At 37.3% G+C, this 15,905-nt stretch overlaps 1 protein-coding gene across 1 annotated transcript; it reads left to right on the top strand.

Annotated features, from left to right (window-relative positions):
- Positions 1-3,094: 3,094 nt before the first annotated feature.
- Positions 3,095-15,577, top strand: LOC146789299 (uncharacterized). The gene is made up of 2 exons (XM_085630040.1): positions 3,095-3,204; positions 8,050-15,577. Exon 2 carries the CDS (start codon positions 8,093-8,095, stop codon positions 14,555-14,557), a length of 6,465 nt encoding a protein of 2,154 aa, XP_085486166.1. The 5' UTR covers positions 3,095-3,204; positions 8,050-8,092; the 3' UTR covers positions 14,558-15,577.
- The last annotated feature ends 328 nt before the right edge of the window (positions 15,578-15,905 follow it).

Genomic DNA, 15,905 nt, shown 5'->3' with positions numbered 1-15,905 from the left:
CTCTTTTTGCTCATTAGATCACTGTAGTAAAGCTACTGCTCACCAGGGAAAACTGCTGCTGGTATTGAAAGTGCATGTTTCAGTCTGCATGTCAGAATTTTTTAATGAAATAGAAGAGGATTTGAGAAGTCACTCAAAATGTGCCCTAATTTTTCTTTCTGCAGCACTAATCATACTTTTTATGGAAAAATGAACCCCCTCATTTTGTTCCTTTTTAAATTAAATGTTTTAAGAGTTACCACTTTAATCCAAGCAAGATGGCTTCAGGTGTGCCATACGTTTATCATAAGTAGGACTGTTAGCGCTCTAGTAGTTCTTTGGAACACTCTGGGAAGCTGCAGTAGAACACAAAGGAATCAACTGACAGTCTCTGCCCTTGTTGGATGTACATGTTTTACTGAGAATGTCAGACTTCATTCTCACATGACTGAGAAAGATAATGTGAATTTACAGAAAATATGCTCTCAGTTTAGCCTATAGATCACCTTCCAAACCTCTGTGGTAAAAGCATGAGAAAATATTTTTCTCTCAATCATGATATCCCAGCAGAAGGCTTTTTCACATGGTAAAATCACCTTAGAACATACCACAATTCCTAAAATGAGTATGGTACCATCAACAAATGATTTATAATGTAACTAAAGTCTTAAAACCTTCTATTAACTGCAATGCTTTTTAATGAGGTGCTATCATGTATATTGGTCCCAAGATGGCTGCCAACACTTCTTGGATGAAGTGCTGACAGCCAATCAGATCTCAGGATGAGATGTGTGGTTAGGCTCCGCCCACATATATATATGCTTTTAAATGCTATTTTCTCAGGAAATACTGAACAGATTTACACCAAACCTACAAAAGGCACTTCCTTGACCTTATGGCTACCTCTCTGCCAAATGTCAAGTAATTCTGTTCAGCCGTTCGGGCTGTAGCTGTGTCTAAAGGTCCTATGGAAAAATGCATGGGGAAAACGCGTTTTGGGACCCCCCTTTTTTCTCAGCCCCCGCTTGACGAATCCCCCCGAGACTTTCAGGGTAGGAGCGGAGCGTAGCGCCCCACCTATTTTGAAAAATTCGCGAGGATTCGTCGACCGGCGCCAAAGTTATTCAAAATAGAATGTTGCAGATTTCCTATGGAAACAGGGTCCTAACTATAACTACCTACTGGCGACCGCCAGTAGGTAATATATATATATATATATATATATTACCTACTGGCGGTCGCCAGTAGGTAGTTATAGTTAGGACCACGTTTCCATAGGAAAACCTCAACATTCTATTTTGAATAACTTTGGCGCCGGTCGACGAATCCTCGCGAATTTCTCAAAATAGGTGGGGCGCTACGCTCCGCTCCTACCCTGAAAGTCTCGGGGGGATTCGTCAAGCGGGGGCTGAGATAAAAGGGGGGTCCCAAAACGCGTTTTTCCCATGCATTTTTCCATAGGACCTTTAGAACGAGCTACAGCCCGAACGGCTGAACAGAATTACTAGAAATTTGGCAGAGAGGTAGTCCGTAGGTCAAGGAAGTGCCTTTTGTAGGTTTGGTGTAAATCAGTTCAGTTGATTTTGAGAAAATAGCCTTTAAATCAATATATATATCTGAGCCAGCTTACGGTACGCTTACCGTACGCTTACGGTAAGCGTACGGTGGCGTGCGCGAGCGCGATTCTGATTGGCTCTTAGATCTTAGTAAACATTCGAATCGGCCGAAACCAGGAAGCGGCGGCCGCCATTTTGTGTATTTCACTCTGAAAAAAAAGAGTGAAAACAAGGAAAGGGGGCAATGAGGAGAGTTACAGACCCCCTAACAATTGTAAGGGGGTCAAAGAAGGACAGAAAAGTACAAAAAAAACATTTATTGATTTTAAAAAAAATCACGGGGTACGCGTACGGTAAGCTCACGGTAAGCGTACGGTAAAAAAAATAAAAATAAATAAATGAAAATCAGATTTAAGAGTTTAGAAATTAGGGAGCTCTAAAAAGAGCTGTTGTGTTTATGGAGTCATTTTTTTAGTGGTACCTACAAGTAAGTACCGATGCAGAGTCTAAGGTTCAAGAGGAAGACTCTGTTCCCTTCATCATTGAAGTGCACACCATCTCCTCTATAAATGTCTTGCATGTCGTAACGCAAGTTGTTGTGGTAAATGGCACCCATACCATAGTCACGGAGGAAAGCAGAAACAGATTTGTTGACGTGCTTTCTTGCTTTGTCAATCTGTGGACAGAAATGATTGGACCAGTTCCATTTTTGCCTTTGGCATATGTTGGAAAACACAAAGGCAGTTTTAGGGAAAAGTGAAAACAGTTGTGCAAAGGTGTCCTTCATAAGCATTTCCAGACCTACCCCAGTCAAAGTGCCTAGGTCATTGCCACCACAGTGCACTATTATGAGGTCAGGGTGTTGGATTTGCATGAAGGATTTCACCAATGGCATCAATTGGTGCCACTTTAACCCTCTCTGACCAATCCATTTAATGTCTACATTTGGCAAAGCAAGGTCTCTCACCATATCTGTTTTCTCTGCAAACTTTTCACTCCAGAAGACATAGCTGTGCCCTACAATCCACACTGTGAACATCTTCAAAGGAGAACTGGATGCACTCAGGAGGTGTCTTTCAGTAGAATGGCAATATGAAAAGAAAGACAGTTTGGAAATGGAGGCATACATATTTTTTACAAAACAAAAAGAACTGATTGGCTGTTTCATACCATTCTAGAAAAAAAACTAGGCTGTATGTGAAAATTAATAGAAGCATGTTTTGTATTGGTACAAAAAAATGTGTAACCAAAGAACAGTACTATGGATTTGCAGTTAGGTTTGAAAAGTCAAGCACTCTTGCTCTGTGGAATTGAAACATTGTGTGTCGAACTTCTGACCTAACTGCACACAGCAGTGTTCCATGAGCTGTTGCTATGGTAGCAGGCAGAAGTCAAGTTGGGGGAAGGGTACTAGGCAGAAGTCAAGTTGGGGGCAGGGTACTTTTGGAAAAGGGTTGGTTTTCAACCAATAGAAATGTGTCATTACATTTGAAAAAAAGGGGGAAGCACTGAGATTTGAAACTTACATGTATATGTGTGGAAAAATAGAGGGAAAGTTTGCCATTATCTGGTTCTGCTGAGAGGAGAGAGGTGTACAGAACAGAGATCCTGGCTCTGATAATCTGCTGTTTGAGTGACACATTTCTTTCACAACTAACTAATTTTAAAGGTGAGTTTACAGTTTGAGAGGGGATGTATGTGGTAACTTAAGAAATGAATAATAGAAATGGGAATTGTTTTTGTTGTAGTTACACATGGTGGATTCATAATGTGTCAGTCTGTAAAAGAGATTTTCACTTGGCCCGAAAAAAAAAGAGCAGTAAGTGTGCTTTCAAATTGGCAAAGAAATTTCGTTTTGGCACTAATGTGAAAACATGACTCTGTGTGCATAGAAGAATTATAGGCAGAAATGTATTGCGTCTTGCTCTGGTGATTTCACAGTTGCAGTAGATGGAAAAGAGGAGCGAATATTTGGGGGAAGAAGCAGAGGTTTAGCACACACCCATGTGCTTGCCATGTATAGTCATGCACAGTAATTAGAAGCGAGTGGGGTTTTCAGGTTTAAGTCTGTAATGCAAATACATTCAGCATCACTAAGGCTGGTTGCCCCTGCTGGAGTGTAGGCAGTCACAGAGAATACACACGGTGGTGGTCTGAAAAAAAAACAGCTTGGACATGTGCATTTAAATAAATTTAAAAAAAAGGTTTCAGAATGTGTCAGTCTGTAAAAGTGATTTCAAAGTGTAAAAAGAGATTTTCACTTGCCCCCGAAAAAAAAAGAGCAGTAAGTGTGCTTTCAAATTGGCAAAGAAATTTCGTTTTGGGACTAATGTGAAAACATGACTCTGTGTGCATAGAAGAATTATAGGCAGAAATGTATTGCGTCTTGCTCTGGTGATTTCACAGTTGCAGTAGATGGAAAAGAGGAGCGAATTTTTGGGGGAAGAAGCAGAGGTTTAGCACACACCCATGTGCTTGCCATGTATAGTCATGCACAGTAATTAGAAGCGAGTGGGGTTTTCAGGTTTAAGTCTGTAATGCAAATACATTCAGCATCACTAAGGCTGGTTGCCCCTGCTGGAGTGTAGGCAGTCACAGAGAATACACACGGTGGTGGTCTGAAAAAAAAACAGCTTGGACATGTGCATTTAAATAAATTTAAAAAAAAGGTTTCAGAATGTGTCAGTCTGTAAAAGTGATTTCAAAGTGTAAAAAGAGATTTTCACTTGGCCCGAAAAAAAAAGAGCAGTAAGTGTGCTTTCAAATTGGCAAAGAAATTTCGTTTTGGCACTAATGTGAAAACATGACTCTGTGTGCATAGAAGAATTATAGGCAGAAATGTATTGCGTCTTGCTCTGGTGATTTCACAGTTGCAGTAGATGGAAAAGAGGAGCGAATTTTTGGGGGAAGAAGCAGAGGTTTAGCACACACCCATGTGCTTGCCATGTATAGTCATGCACAGTAATTAGAAGCGAGTGGGGTTTTCAGGTTTAAGTCTGTAATGCAAATACATTCAGCATCACTAAGGCTGGTTGCCCCTGCTGGAGTGTAGGCAGTCACAGAGAATGCACACGGTGGTGGTCTGAAAAAAAAACTGCTTGGACATGTGCATTTAAATAAATTTAAAAAAAAAGGTTTCAGAATGTGTCAGTCTGTAAAAGTGATTTCAAATTGAAAAAAGAGATATACACTTGCCCCCGAAAAAAAAAGAGCAGTAAGTGTGCTTTCAAATTGGCAAAGAAATTTCGTTTTGGCACTAATGTGAAAACATGACTCTGTGTGCATAGAAGAATTATAGGCAGAAATGTATTGCGTCTTGCTCTGGTGATTTCACAGTTGCAGTAGATGGAAAAGAGGAGCGAATTTTTGGGGGAAGAAGCAGAGGTTTAGCACACACCCATGTGCTTGCCATGTATAGTCATGCACAGTAATTAGAAGCGAGTGGGGTTTTCAGGTTTAAGTCTGTAATGCAAATACATTCAGCATCACTAAGGCTGGTTGCCCCTGCTGGAGTGTAGGCAGTCACAGAGAATACACACGGTGGTGGTCTGAAAAAAAAACAGCTTGGACATGTGCATTTAAATAAATTTAAAAAAAAGGTTTCAGAATGTGTCAGTCTGTAAAAGTGATTTCAAAGTGTAAAAAGAGATTTTCACTTGGCCCGAAAAAAAAAGAGCAGTAAGTGTGCTTTCAAATTGGCAAAGAAATTTCGTTTTGGCACTAATGTGAAAACATGACTCTGTGTGCATAGAAGAATTATAGGCAGAAATGTATTGCGTCTTGCTCTGGTGATTTCACAGTTGCAGTAGATGGAAAAGAGGAGCGAATTTTTGGGGGAAGAAGCAGAGGTTTAGCACACACCCATGTGCTTGCCATGTATAGTCATGCACAGTAATTAGAAGCGAGTGGGGTTTTCAGGTTTAAGTCTGTAATGCAAAAACATTCAGCATCACTAAGGCTGGTTGCCCCTGCTGGAGTGTAGGCAGTCACAGAGAATACACACGGTGGTGGTCTGAAAAAAAAACAGCTTGGACATGTGCATTTAAATAAATTTAAAAAAAAAGGTTTCAGAATGTGTCAGTCTGTAAAAGTGATTTCAAAGTGTAAAAAGAGATTTTCACTTGGCCCGAAAAAAAAAGAGCAGTAAGTGTGCTTTCAAATTGGCAAAGAAATTTCGTTTTGGCACTAATGTGAAAACATGACTGTGTGTGCATAGAAGAATTATAGGCAGAAATGTATTGCGTCTTGCTCTGGTGATTTCACAGTTGCAGTAGATGGAAAAGAGGAGCGAATTTTTGGGGGAAGAAGCAGAGGTTTAGCACACACCCATGTGCTTGCCATGTATAGTCATGCACAGTAATTAGAAGCGAGTGGGGTTTTCAGGTTTAAGTCTGTAATGCAAATACATTCAGCATCACTAAGGCTGGTTGCCCCTGCTGGAGTGTAGGCAGTCACAGAGAATACACACGGTGGTGGTCTGAAAAAAAAACAGCTTGGACATGTGCATTTAAATAAATTTAAAAAAAAGGTTTCAGAATGTGTCAGTCTGTAAAAGTGATTTCAAAGTGTAAAAAGAGATTTTCACTTGGCCCGAAAAAAAAAGAGCAGTAAGTGTGCTTTCAAATTGGCAAAGAAATTTCGTTTTGGCACTAATGTGAAAACATGACTCTGTGTGCATAGAAGAATTATAGGCAGAAATGTATTGCGTCTTGCTCTGGTGATTTCACAGTTGCAGTAGATGGAAAAGAGGAGCGAATTTTTGGGGGAAGAAGCAGAGGTTTAGCACACACCCATGTGCTTGCCATGTATAGTCATGCACAGTAATTAGAAGCGAGTGGGGTTTTCAGGTTTAAGTCTGTAATGCAAATACATTCAGCATCACTAAGGCTGGTTGCCCCTGCTGGAGTGTAGGCAGTCACAGAGAATACACACGGTGGTGGTCTGAAAAAAAAACAGCTTGGACATGTGCATTTAAATAAATTTAAAAAAAAAGGTTTCAGAATGTGTCAGTCTGTAAAAGTGATTTCAAAGTGTAAAAAGAGATTTTCACTTGGCCCGAAAAAAAAAGAGCAGTAAGTGTGCTTTCAAATTGGCAAAGAAATTTCGTTTTGGCACTAATGTGAAAACATGACTCTGTGTGCATAGAAGAATTATAGGCAGAAATGTATTGCGTCTTGCTCTGGTGATTTCACAGTTGCAGTAGATGGAAAAGAGGAGCGAATTTTTGGGGGAAGAAGCAGAGGTTTAGCACACACCCATGTGCTTGCCATGTATAGTCATGCACAGTAATTAGAAGCGAGTGGGGTTTTCAGGTTTAAGTCTGTAATGCAAATACATTCAGCATCACTAAGGCTGGTTGCCCCTGCTGGAGTGTAGGCAGTCACAGAGAATGCACACGGTGGTGGTCTGAAAAAAAAACTGCTTGGACATGTGCATTTAAATAAATTTAAAAAAAAAGGTTTCAGAATGTGTCAGTCTGTAAAAGTGATTTCAAATTGAAAAAAGAGATATACACTTGCCCCCGAAAAAAAAAGAGCAGTAAGTGTGCTTTCAAATTGGCAAAGAAATTTCGTTTTGGCACTAATGTGAAAACATGACTCTGTGTGCATAGAAGAATTATAGGCAGAAATGTATTGCGTCTTGCTCTGGTGATTTCACAGTTGCAGTAGATGGAAAAGAGGAGCGAATTTTTGGGGGAAGAAGCAGAGGTTTAGCACACACCCATGTGCTTGCCATGTATAGTCATGCACAGTAATTAGAAGCGAGTGGGGTTTTCAGGTTTAAGTCTGTAATGCAAATACATTCAGCATCACTAAGGCTGGTTGCCCCTGCTGGAGTGTAGGCAGTCACAGAGAATACACACGGTGGTGGTCTGAAAAAAAAACAGCTTGGACATGTGCATTTAAATAAATTTAAAAAAAAAGGTTTCAGAATGTGTCAGTCTGTAAAAGTGATTTCAAAGTGTAAAAAGAGATTTTCACTTGGCCCGAAAAAAAAAAGAGCAGTAAGTGTGCTTTCAAATTGGCAAAGAAATTTCGTTTTGGCACTAATGTGAAAACATGACTCTGTGTGCATAGAAGAATTATAGGCAGAAATGTATTGCGTCTTGCTCTGGTGATTTCACAGTTGCAGTAGATGGAAAAGAGGAGCGAATTTTTGGGGGAAGAAGCAGAGGTTTAGCACACACCCATGTGCTTGCCATGTATAGTCATGCACAGTAATTAGAAGCGAGTGGGGTTTTCAGGTTTAAGTCTGTAATGCAAATACATTCAGCATCACTAAGGCTGGTTGCCCCTGCTGGAGTGTAGGCAGTCACAGAGAATACACACGGTGGTGGTCTGAAAAAAAAACAGCTTGGTTTCATAATGTGACAGTTTGTTATACAGATTTTCACTTGCCCAAAAAAAAAGAGGAGTTTGTGTGCATTCAAATTGGCAAAGAAATTTCGTTTTGTGACTATTGTGAAAAGAAATGTAGTAATATATTTAAATACAATAAAGAATTTTTTTTTTAGTTTTTTTGCAGGTATTGCTGAAGAACAGTGAACAAAATTTAAGATGCCTACAAAATCTCGAGTTCAAAAAACGCTAAAAAAAAAACTATATTTGAGGACAACTGGAGGACCAAAGTTAGTAGAAGATGCTGATGTTGGGAAAAAGAAAAAATCTTCTGGTAAGCAAAAAAGACAATTCCTAAACAAAATATTGAAAACAAACAAAAATGTACAAAATGTCTGTTCTCGGAAAAATGTAACAAAACCTACAGAACAGCAAAAAATTGAGGATTTAGTTAATGCAAATATACCTTCTGCAATTGAAAAGTTTAACATAAACAGAAAAACAGCATTTAAAGAGATACGTAGAAAAATGTTTCAGAGAAGAGTTATGTCCAATTTGATAAAGGATATAAAGAAATATAAGCAAAAGGCTAAATATTATAAGAGAAAAAAAGAAATTGAAGCCATTGCAGCAAAGGCATTAGAATTAAAAAGGAAACTATTCATATTAATTTTGAATAGGATGCGTACATTAGATAAAATGGTTAATGTACTGAAATCACAAAGCAAAAGCAAAAGAGTAGTGAACAGAACAAATTTTTGTAAAGTGTTTTTAGGAAAGTGGATGCATAGCTCAAGTAGTGAACCTTTTTTTAATGAAGAGAGCTATTTTCAAAGTAATAGTTTGCTGCATGCAGTTGACACCAGAGGTCGTTCATACGAAGTAAAAAATGGTTGCATAATGGAGAAGGAGATAATGGTTCCAAGAGATGAGGTACAAGTGATGGCAGATGAGGCAATGGGGAGACGTCCTAAAGCCCCAGTGTACACTTGGAATTGTAGTAGTATTTGCACTGTGCGTCAGGAATCTATTGACAGATTTCGAGAGTTTCTAAGAGAATATAGTAAAAAAAGTGTAAAACAAAAGATTAAGGTGCTTCAAAGTCTGGATCCATGCAGAGTGAGAGAGAATACTGGTTTGCAGGGTCATTCTCTTGCTTGTCTATCTAGAAAAGTGTGCAATAGTGTTTTCCATCATTTTAGGATGCTGGCTGTTCATCATACTGAAATGAGAAAGTTTGTGAGACGGTTGTATTTTGCCAAAAGTCCAGCAATAAAGTTAAATGAATTGAATAGGGCTCTGTTCCGAGGAACGGTATCAGATGTAGAGAAGGTTGTTGATGAAATTCAGTTTTGTTACTTTGGTCCTGAACAAAACAGTGCAGAGAAGGACACAGTAAATGAGGCAGAAGTGGAAGAGAATGTAGAACCTTGTGTAAGTAAGACATTTAATGATCACATAACAAAATTTGCAATAGTCTCTAATGAAAGACCAAATGTTACTTGTATTTGTTGCCGCAGAACTCATTATAGAAAACAAACTAGGAATGTTGATCTCTACAGAAAGAGTGAAAATGAAGATAATTATAAGTGGATGGATTTTGCAACATATATATTTCTTGAAAATTGTTTTGAATTGGGTGAAGATCAGCGTATTTGTAAATACTGCTACAACAAGTTAGAGGAAAATAGAATGCCGACCAGAGCTGTACATAATAATTTAGAATTGGATGCTATTCCTGCTGAACTTTCTGAATTAAATACATATGAGTCTATACTCATTCAATGTGTTCATCCGTTCCAGACCATAGTACGTATGGAGCCCAAAACTGGTAAATTACCTCCTTCAGATTTAGTGAGAGGTTTAAAAGGTAGAGTGGTGTATTTGCCCTTGGATTTGAAAAAAAATATGGAAACTATTGATGCGGATACTTTGGAAACTGAACCATTAATTATTCTGGTTAATGGTGTACCTACAAAGAATAAGAAGATTTGGCAGGAGCTGGTAGATGTGCGGAAAGTACAAAGAGCAAATTTGTATTTGAAAAAAAATAACAAATGGTATGAATCAATTTATATAGTAGAAGAAGAAGAAGAAGAAGATTTACAAGGAGATACAGAAACACCAAGTGGACAAATTGAAAAAGTGGACAAGTCAAAGGAAGAAGAAATTTATGAACATTTTAGCATACATCCTCTCCATTCGAAAGAAGTTATGGGAGACAATATTGATCTCTTTCAGATGAAGAAAGCAAAAGGAAATCCCGTGAGTGTATGGGAGGAGAGCTTGGAAGCTCGATGTTTTCCCCAGCTGTTTCCTAAAGGAAAAGGAGGACGATACGATGAACGTCCGGAACAGATTCCAGCTTCTGAGTATCGGACTACAAGACTATATGCTGAAGATCCCAGATTTCGACAAAGTATCCCTTATTTGTTCCATCTTTTATTTGAAAGCGACTTGTCTGCACTGTCTTATGCAGTAAATCACATTTTAAAAAGTGGAGTACATTTACAAAATGTGTCTGCTAAGGATTTTATGGAGAAAGTGCAGCACCGAGATGATCATTTGGAAACACAACTGATCAATCTGATGGCTTGTCAGCGTGGGACAAATGAATATTGGTACCGACGCCATGGTGAACTAAAATGCATGTTACGCAATTTAGGAACACCAACATGGTTCCTTACCCTAAGCTGCGCCGAGTACGCTTGGGATGATTTACTGGATTTTCTACGAGAGGCCAATTCAAACATTGAAAACATCGAATACAAGACAGCAGGAGAACTGTGCTCATTGGATCCGGTTAATGTTTGCAGATATTTCAATCATAGATTTGAGGCTATGATGTCCTTCATCTGCAATAAAAAAAATCCACCCCTTGGAGAAGTAGTGGATTTCTTTTGGAGAAAAGAGTACCAGGCAAGAGGTGCTCCTCATATTCATATGCTGCTGTGGATCAAGGATGCCCCAAAGTTTGGAACAGATACTGATGAAGCAGTGTTATCTTACATTGAAGAATATGCAACATGTGCTATACCTAAAAGCACAGAAGAGTACAAGTTAAAGGAGCAAGTTCTACGTTTCCAAAGTCATCGGTGTGGAAAATACTGTCGACGGAAATACAAGAGCAAAGAAAAATACTACACTAAATGTCGATTTGGATTTCCTAGACCTGTTCTTACAAATGGAAGAGTCAACAGTTTTATGTCAGCTGTGAGACATACTATCACAAGAAAATCACCTAAGAATACCTACAACCTTAAAAGAAAAGAAGAATCAAAAAATATAAATGACTACAACCCAGTCATTTTATCCATGTGGAACGCTAACATGGATATACAGTATGTTGCTGACAATTCCATTGCTGTTGCTCGATATGTAACGTCTTACATTACGAAATCAGAAAAAACAGAATTGAAGGAAATGTGGGAAGAGATTTCTCACGAGAAGACTGTCAGTAAGAAGCTGTACAGTTTCAGTTTGAAGATGTTATCGCATCGAGAAATTGGATCCTACGAATGTTCAGATAGATTATCTTCTGCAAGTCTCTACTCGAAGTCAAGAAGAATAATTTGGGCAAGTTTAGGCCTTGCAGCAATGAGAAATCGGGTACTGAAATCTGTTGGAGAAATTGAATATTTGGCACAGTTCGAACCTGAAAGTACAGATATATTGAAAACAAACATGTTGGACACATATTATCCCAAGAGAAGTCATCATCTGGAGAACATGTGTCTCTATGAAGTGCTGCAGAACTACATTTATTCACGGAAAGCTGCAGAAGACATCAATAATGGAAAATATAAAGTCGTTGGTGAAGAAGGATGTTTGGTGAAGCAAACCAAAGGAAGTTTGATAAATCACCGGAAGCTGAGTTGCGACACTACCGACAAGAAAGAATTTTACTACTTGGCTCTTTTACAGTTGTTTAAACCATGGCGTTCAGAGGATGAACTACTGGGAGAATTCCAGAGCTATGAAGATTCTTTTAATGCTTGCAAAGACAGCATACAATGCAGTACATTCTCAACTTATCTGCAAATGTTAAATGAAGAAATTGAACAGGAAACTACAATTGCAGCAGAAATTGCTAGAGACAGTTCTCAGGACAGCCAAAGTTCAGGAACATACAGTCAAGATCCCCTAGGACAACCAATCGTTGAAAATGAAGCATCAATAGCCATGAATGAAGTGGAAACGGCTATGAATCAAGCTCAAGAAGCATTTATAGACTTAGAAAATTTGGAAAGACAACTGAATCAAGAGCAGCAACAAATTTATGAAGAGATCAAAAACAAAATTGATCACGGATTTCTACATGAAAAAAAAGAGTGCTCATGCACATCATTTCATCCAATCAGGATGTATGTAAGCGGACAAGCTGGCACTGGAAAAAGTTTCCTAATTAAAGTCATCAGAAGCTACCTAAAGCAAAAAACAGATTCTACTTTGTCTTGTGTGGTTACTGCTCCAACTGGGTTAGCAGCATATAACATAAAAGGAATCACCTTACATCGTTTGCTAATGTTACCAGTGGAGCATGAGAACAAAATACAATTCAACAAGCTAACTGGAGAAGCATGCTTGGAAGTTTCAAGAGTATTGAAGAAGATGCAAGTTCTCATTATTGATGAGGTGAGCATGGTATCAAACTTAATGCTTGCCTTTGTGCATTTAAGAATGCAGCAAATTTTGAAGACAGACTATGACGTGTTATTTGGTGGAAAACACGTCATCGTTTTTGGGGATCTTTTGCAACTTACTCCGGTTAAAGGACAACCAGTGTTTAATACTGTGACACATGAAGACACGAAGAAGTCATTGGGAAGCATCGGTAATACAAATATTTGGTCCTTCTTTGAGTACAAGGAACTTACAACTAATATGAGGCAAGCAAACGATGAAGAATATGGAAGTATTCTGAAAGATATCAGGATTGGACTACTCACAGAAGCTGGCAAAAAAGCATTACAGACTCGGCTGCTACATAATTTATTTCCAAAGGAAGAAATAGTTGCAGAGAAGATATACAAGAACATTGCAGAAAACAAAAGTGTCATCTGCTTAATGCCAACTCTACGTGAATGCTCAATATTCAATGAGGAGCTTTTGAAATTGGAAAAGGAAGAGATCATGAAATTGGAAGCAGTGGACAAAATTGAGGATGGAAGAATTACTGTCACAGTAACAGGCAAACTGAAAAATAAATTGGACTCACTAGAGAAGAACATCTCCAAAACAGCAGGATTAGAAAAAAATCTATATGTTTGCATGAACTGTAGAGTGTTTTTAAGGAGAAATTTGGATGTTGAAAAAGGCTTAGTAAATGGAGCGATGGGAAGAGTTGTGGGTTTTATTAATTATCAGAAAAAAGATGGAATTGAATGGTTAAAAATAAAATTTGATCAGATAGAGGAAGTTAAAGACATTTGTCGTTGTTCAGTTCGTTTCATGCTTGTGAAAGACTTATATGTACGTAGGAAGCAGTTTCCGTTTTCTCTAGCATATGCTGTAACTATTCACAAGTCTCAAGGATTGACTGTAGATTGTGCATTTGTGAACATTGGATCTAGTGTGTTCAAAGAAGGTATGGCATATGTTGCTTTGTCACGAGTCAAAACATTATCAGGTTTATTCATGATAGACTTCGATGACTCAAAAGTTAGTGCTGATACAAACTGTGTAAAGGAGTATAATAGATTAAGAAGAAGCTATGCTCCTCATTTAGGTCAGTATCCTGTGTTGGAGAAACGTGTAGTTTCTCGTAAAAGGAGAAATGAGAATATCTGTAATGAAGATGTAGAGAAGAGGAAAAAAAAGAGGAGTGATGTAATTGCAAGCAAAAAGAATAAGGAAAATGAAGAACAGGTTGTAGGATGTCATTTTGAAAATAGCTCTGGTGTCAACTGCTACGCAAATGTAGTGCTGAATGTTGCTTTTTATCTGGAAAGTTTGCAAGAGCAGATAATAATAAATCAGGGAAAAAGATTCTGTTCAGAGCTCAGTCTCCTTTTTCAAAAGCTGAGTAAAGATAAAACTCAAATAGAAAGTGCTACTGATATTAGAAAACTTTTAGATGTATGTTCAGGACGAACACAGTTTTCTCAAAATGAACAGCAAGATGCTCACGAATTTTTGATGTATTTTCTTCAGGTAGTGGAAGAAGAAGGAGTTCCCATTGACATTTTTTTTGGTCTCTCTTATAAATGGGAACATAGTTGTGATAATTGTTATAATATAAGTGGTTCTATTGTTGATAATGAAAGGTTTATTTATTTGACATTGCCAGAGAGTAAAACAGTCACTTTTGCAAACTTAGTTAAAGATGCTAATCATAGCATGAAATGTGGTGAGTGTAATTCTGACATGTTATCAACATTAATTTTAAGGGAATACGGACAGTATGTAATTTTAATGATGCAACGATGTAGAGCTGATGGATCAAAATTGGATACTTTAATAAAGAAGTTTACAGGACAGCAATTATCAATTTCAGGAAAAACTTTTGTAACTGTTGCAATAATTTTCCATGATGGACCTACTGTTACTTCTGGACATTACACAGTTTATCTAAAATGTGAAAAAGGATGGACACTGTGTAATGATTCCCAATTGATTTTCAAACAACGTTTGCCTTTTGATTTAGCAAATTCCTATCTAATCTTCCTGAAACCTAAATTTTAGAGAGACTTGGCAAGATCTGGACAAAATAATTTTACCATTTTACAGGATTACCATTGCAATTTTGTAGAAAAAAGATTTTTAAAATTATCATTTGGCCTAAAGGAAAGATAACCAATTGTAATGTGGACTTTTTAAATTTTTAATGCAATTTTGAAAAACCAATAATTTAGAGATTATCGGTAACTTCTGCACATTTTAAATTTTGGAATGTTATTGGACTGCCACTGGAAATTTTTTCAAAAATAATTTCAAAAATTACTATTTGGCCATGTGGAAAAGTAAGCAATTCTATTGTGGACTAAATAAATTATTCGAAAAATTTTCGTGAACCAAAATGTTACAGAGAATCGGTGAGATCTGGACAGATTAAACTTTAGAATTTTAATGGTTTTCCCTTGGAAATTTATTCCAGGGAAAGAATAAAAAATACTATTTGGCCTAAAGGAAATAAAATCAGATGTATTTTGGAGTTATTTGAGATATATTATTGTGAATGTACTTCTGAAACAAAAATATCAGACGGTATTTTAAAGAAAAAAGTATTGTTTTTAGATGACATTTTTTAAGAATAATATGCATTTCTGTAATGATAAGTTTAAGTGAGAAGAGATTCTGGGCTTTTTTAATACAATCTTTGAGATTGTTATTTTTTTTTGCCCGCTGTAAAATGATGAATGCAATTGCTTTCACAATTTATAGTGAAATGCAATATATTCTGAAAACAGCAAAAATAAGGCAAAAATATTTTTTGGGAAAAAATGTAAATATGTGTACTGTATTATAAAATGTTTTAAAAATATTAATACTTTTTTCTTTTTTTTCAGATCGATATAGAAAATTTTCGTAAACTACAACCATTTTAAAAACTATTTTTTAAAAAAACAAATGAATAAATATTTTTTTCAGTGAGTATGGTAAGTCAATAGTAATAATTGTAGTCTTTCAAGGACCTTGTAATGTGAAAAATGATTTTTAGTGTTTTTTTTAAAAAATAAAAAAAAGGTACGCTTACCGTACGCGTACGGTAAAAAAAAAAAAAAAAGTTTTTTAAAAAAAATGTAAAAAAAAGATGAAAGATAAGGTTGGCTCTTAAAAGAACCGTTGTGTTCATGCAGGGACAGAGGAAAGGAACCATGGGAAAATCATTCAAAGCTACAAATGTGCTGATCTATTTTGTTATTCACTAGGGAAACACTGGTCTCCCTATAACAAATTAGAGCTTTACAAAATGTGCAATGAATATCAACCTTCCGAAATCGAGGGTTCATTTCCAGAGGGCCAGCAAAAGGAGATTCTCCCCCCACAGATGAAGGGCTCACCTGACCTGCAGAAGAAGGAGTAAGCCCTG

Source organism: Triturus cristatus, chromosome 10, assembly GCF_964204655.1.
Source record: "Triturus cristatus chromosome 10, aTriCri1.1, whole genome shotgun sequence".
Taxonomy (NCBI): Eukaryota; Metazoa; Chordata; class Amphibia; order Caudata; family Salamandridae; genus Triturus; species Triturus cristatus.
Note: the sequence above shows the minus strand (reverse complement) of the source record. Positions and strands in the feature narration are given on the sequence as shown.

Excerpts from the sequence above, each read along its gene's own strand:
- LOC146789299 (XM_085630040.1), top strand. The coding sequence starts at position 8,093 with ATGCCTACAAAATCTCGAGTTCAAAAAACGCTAAAAAAAAAACTATAT.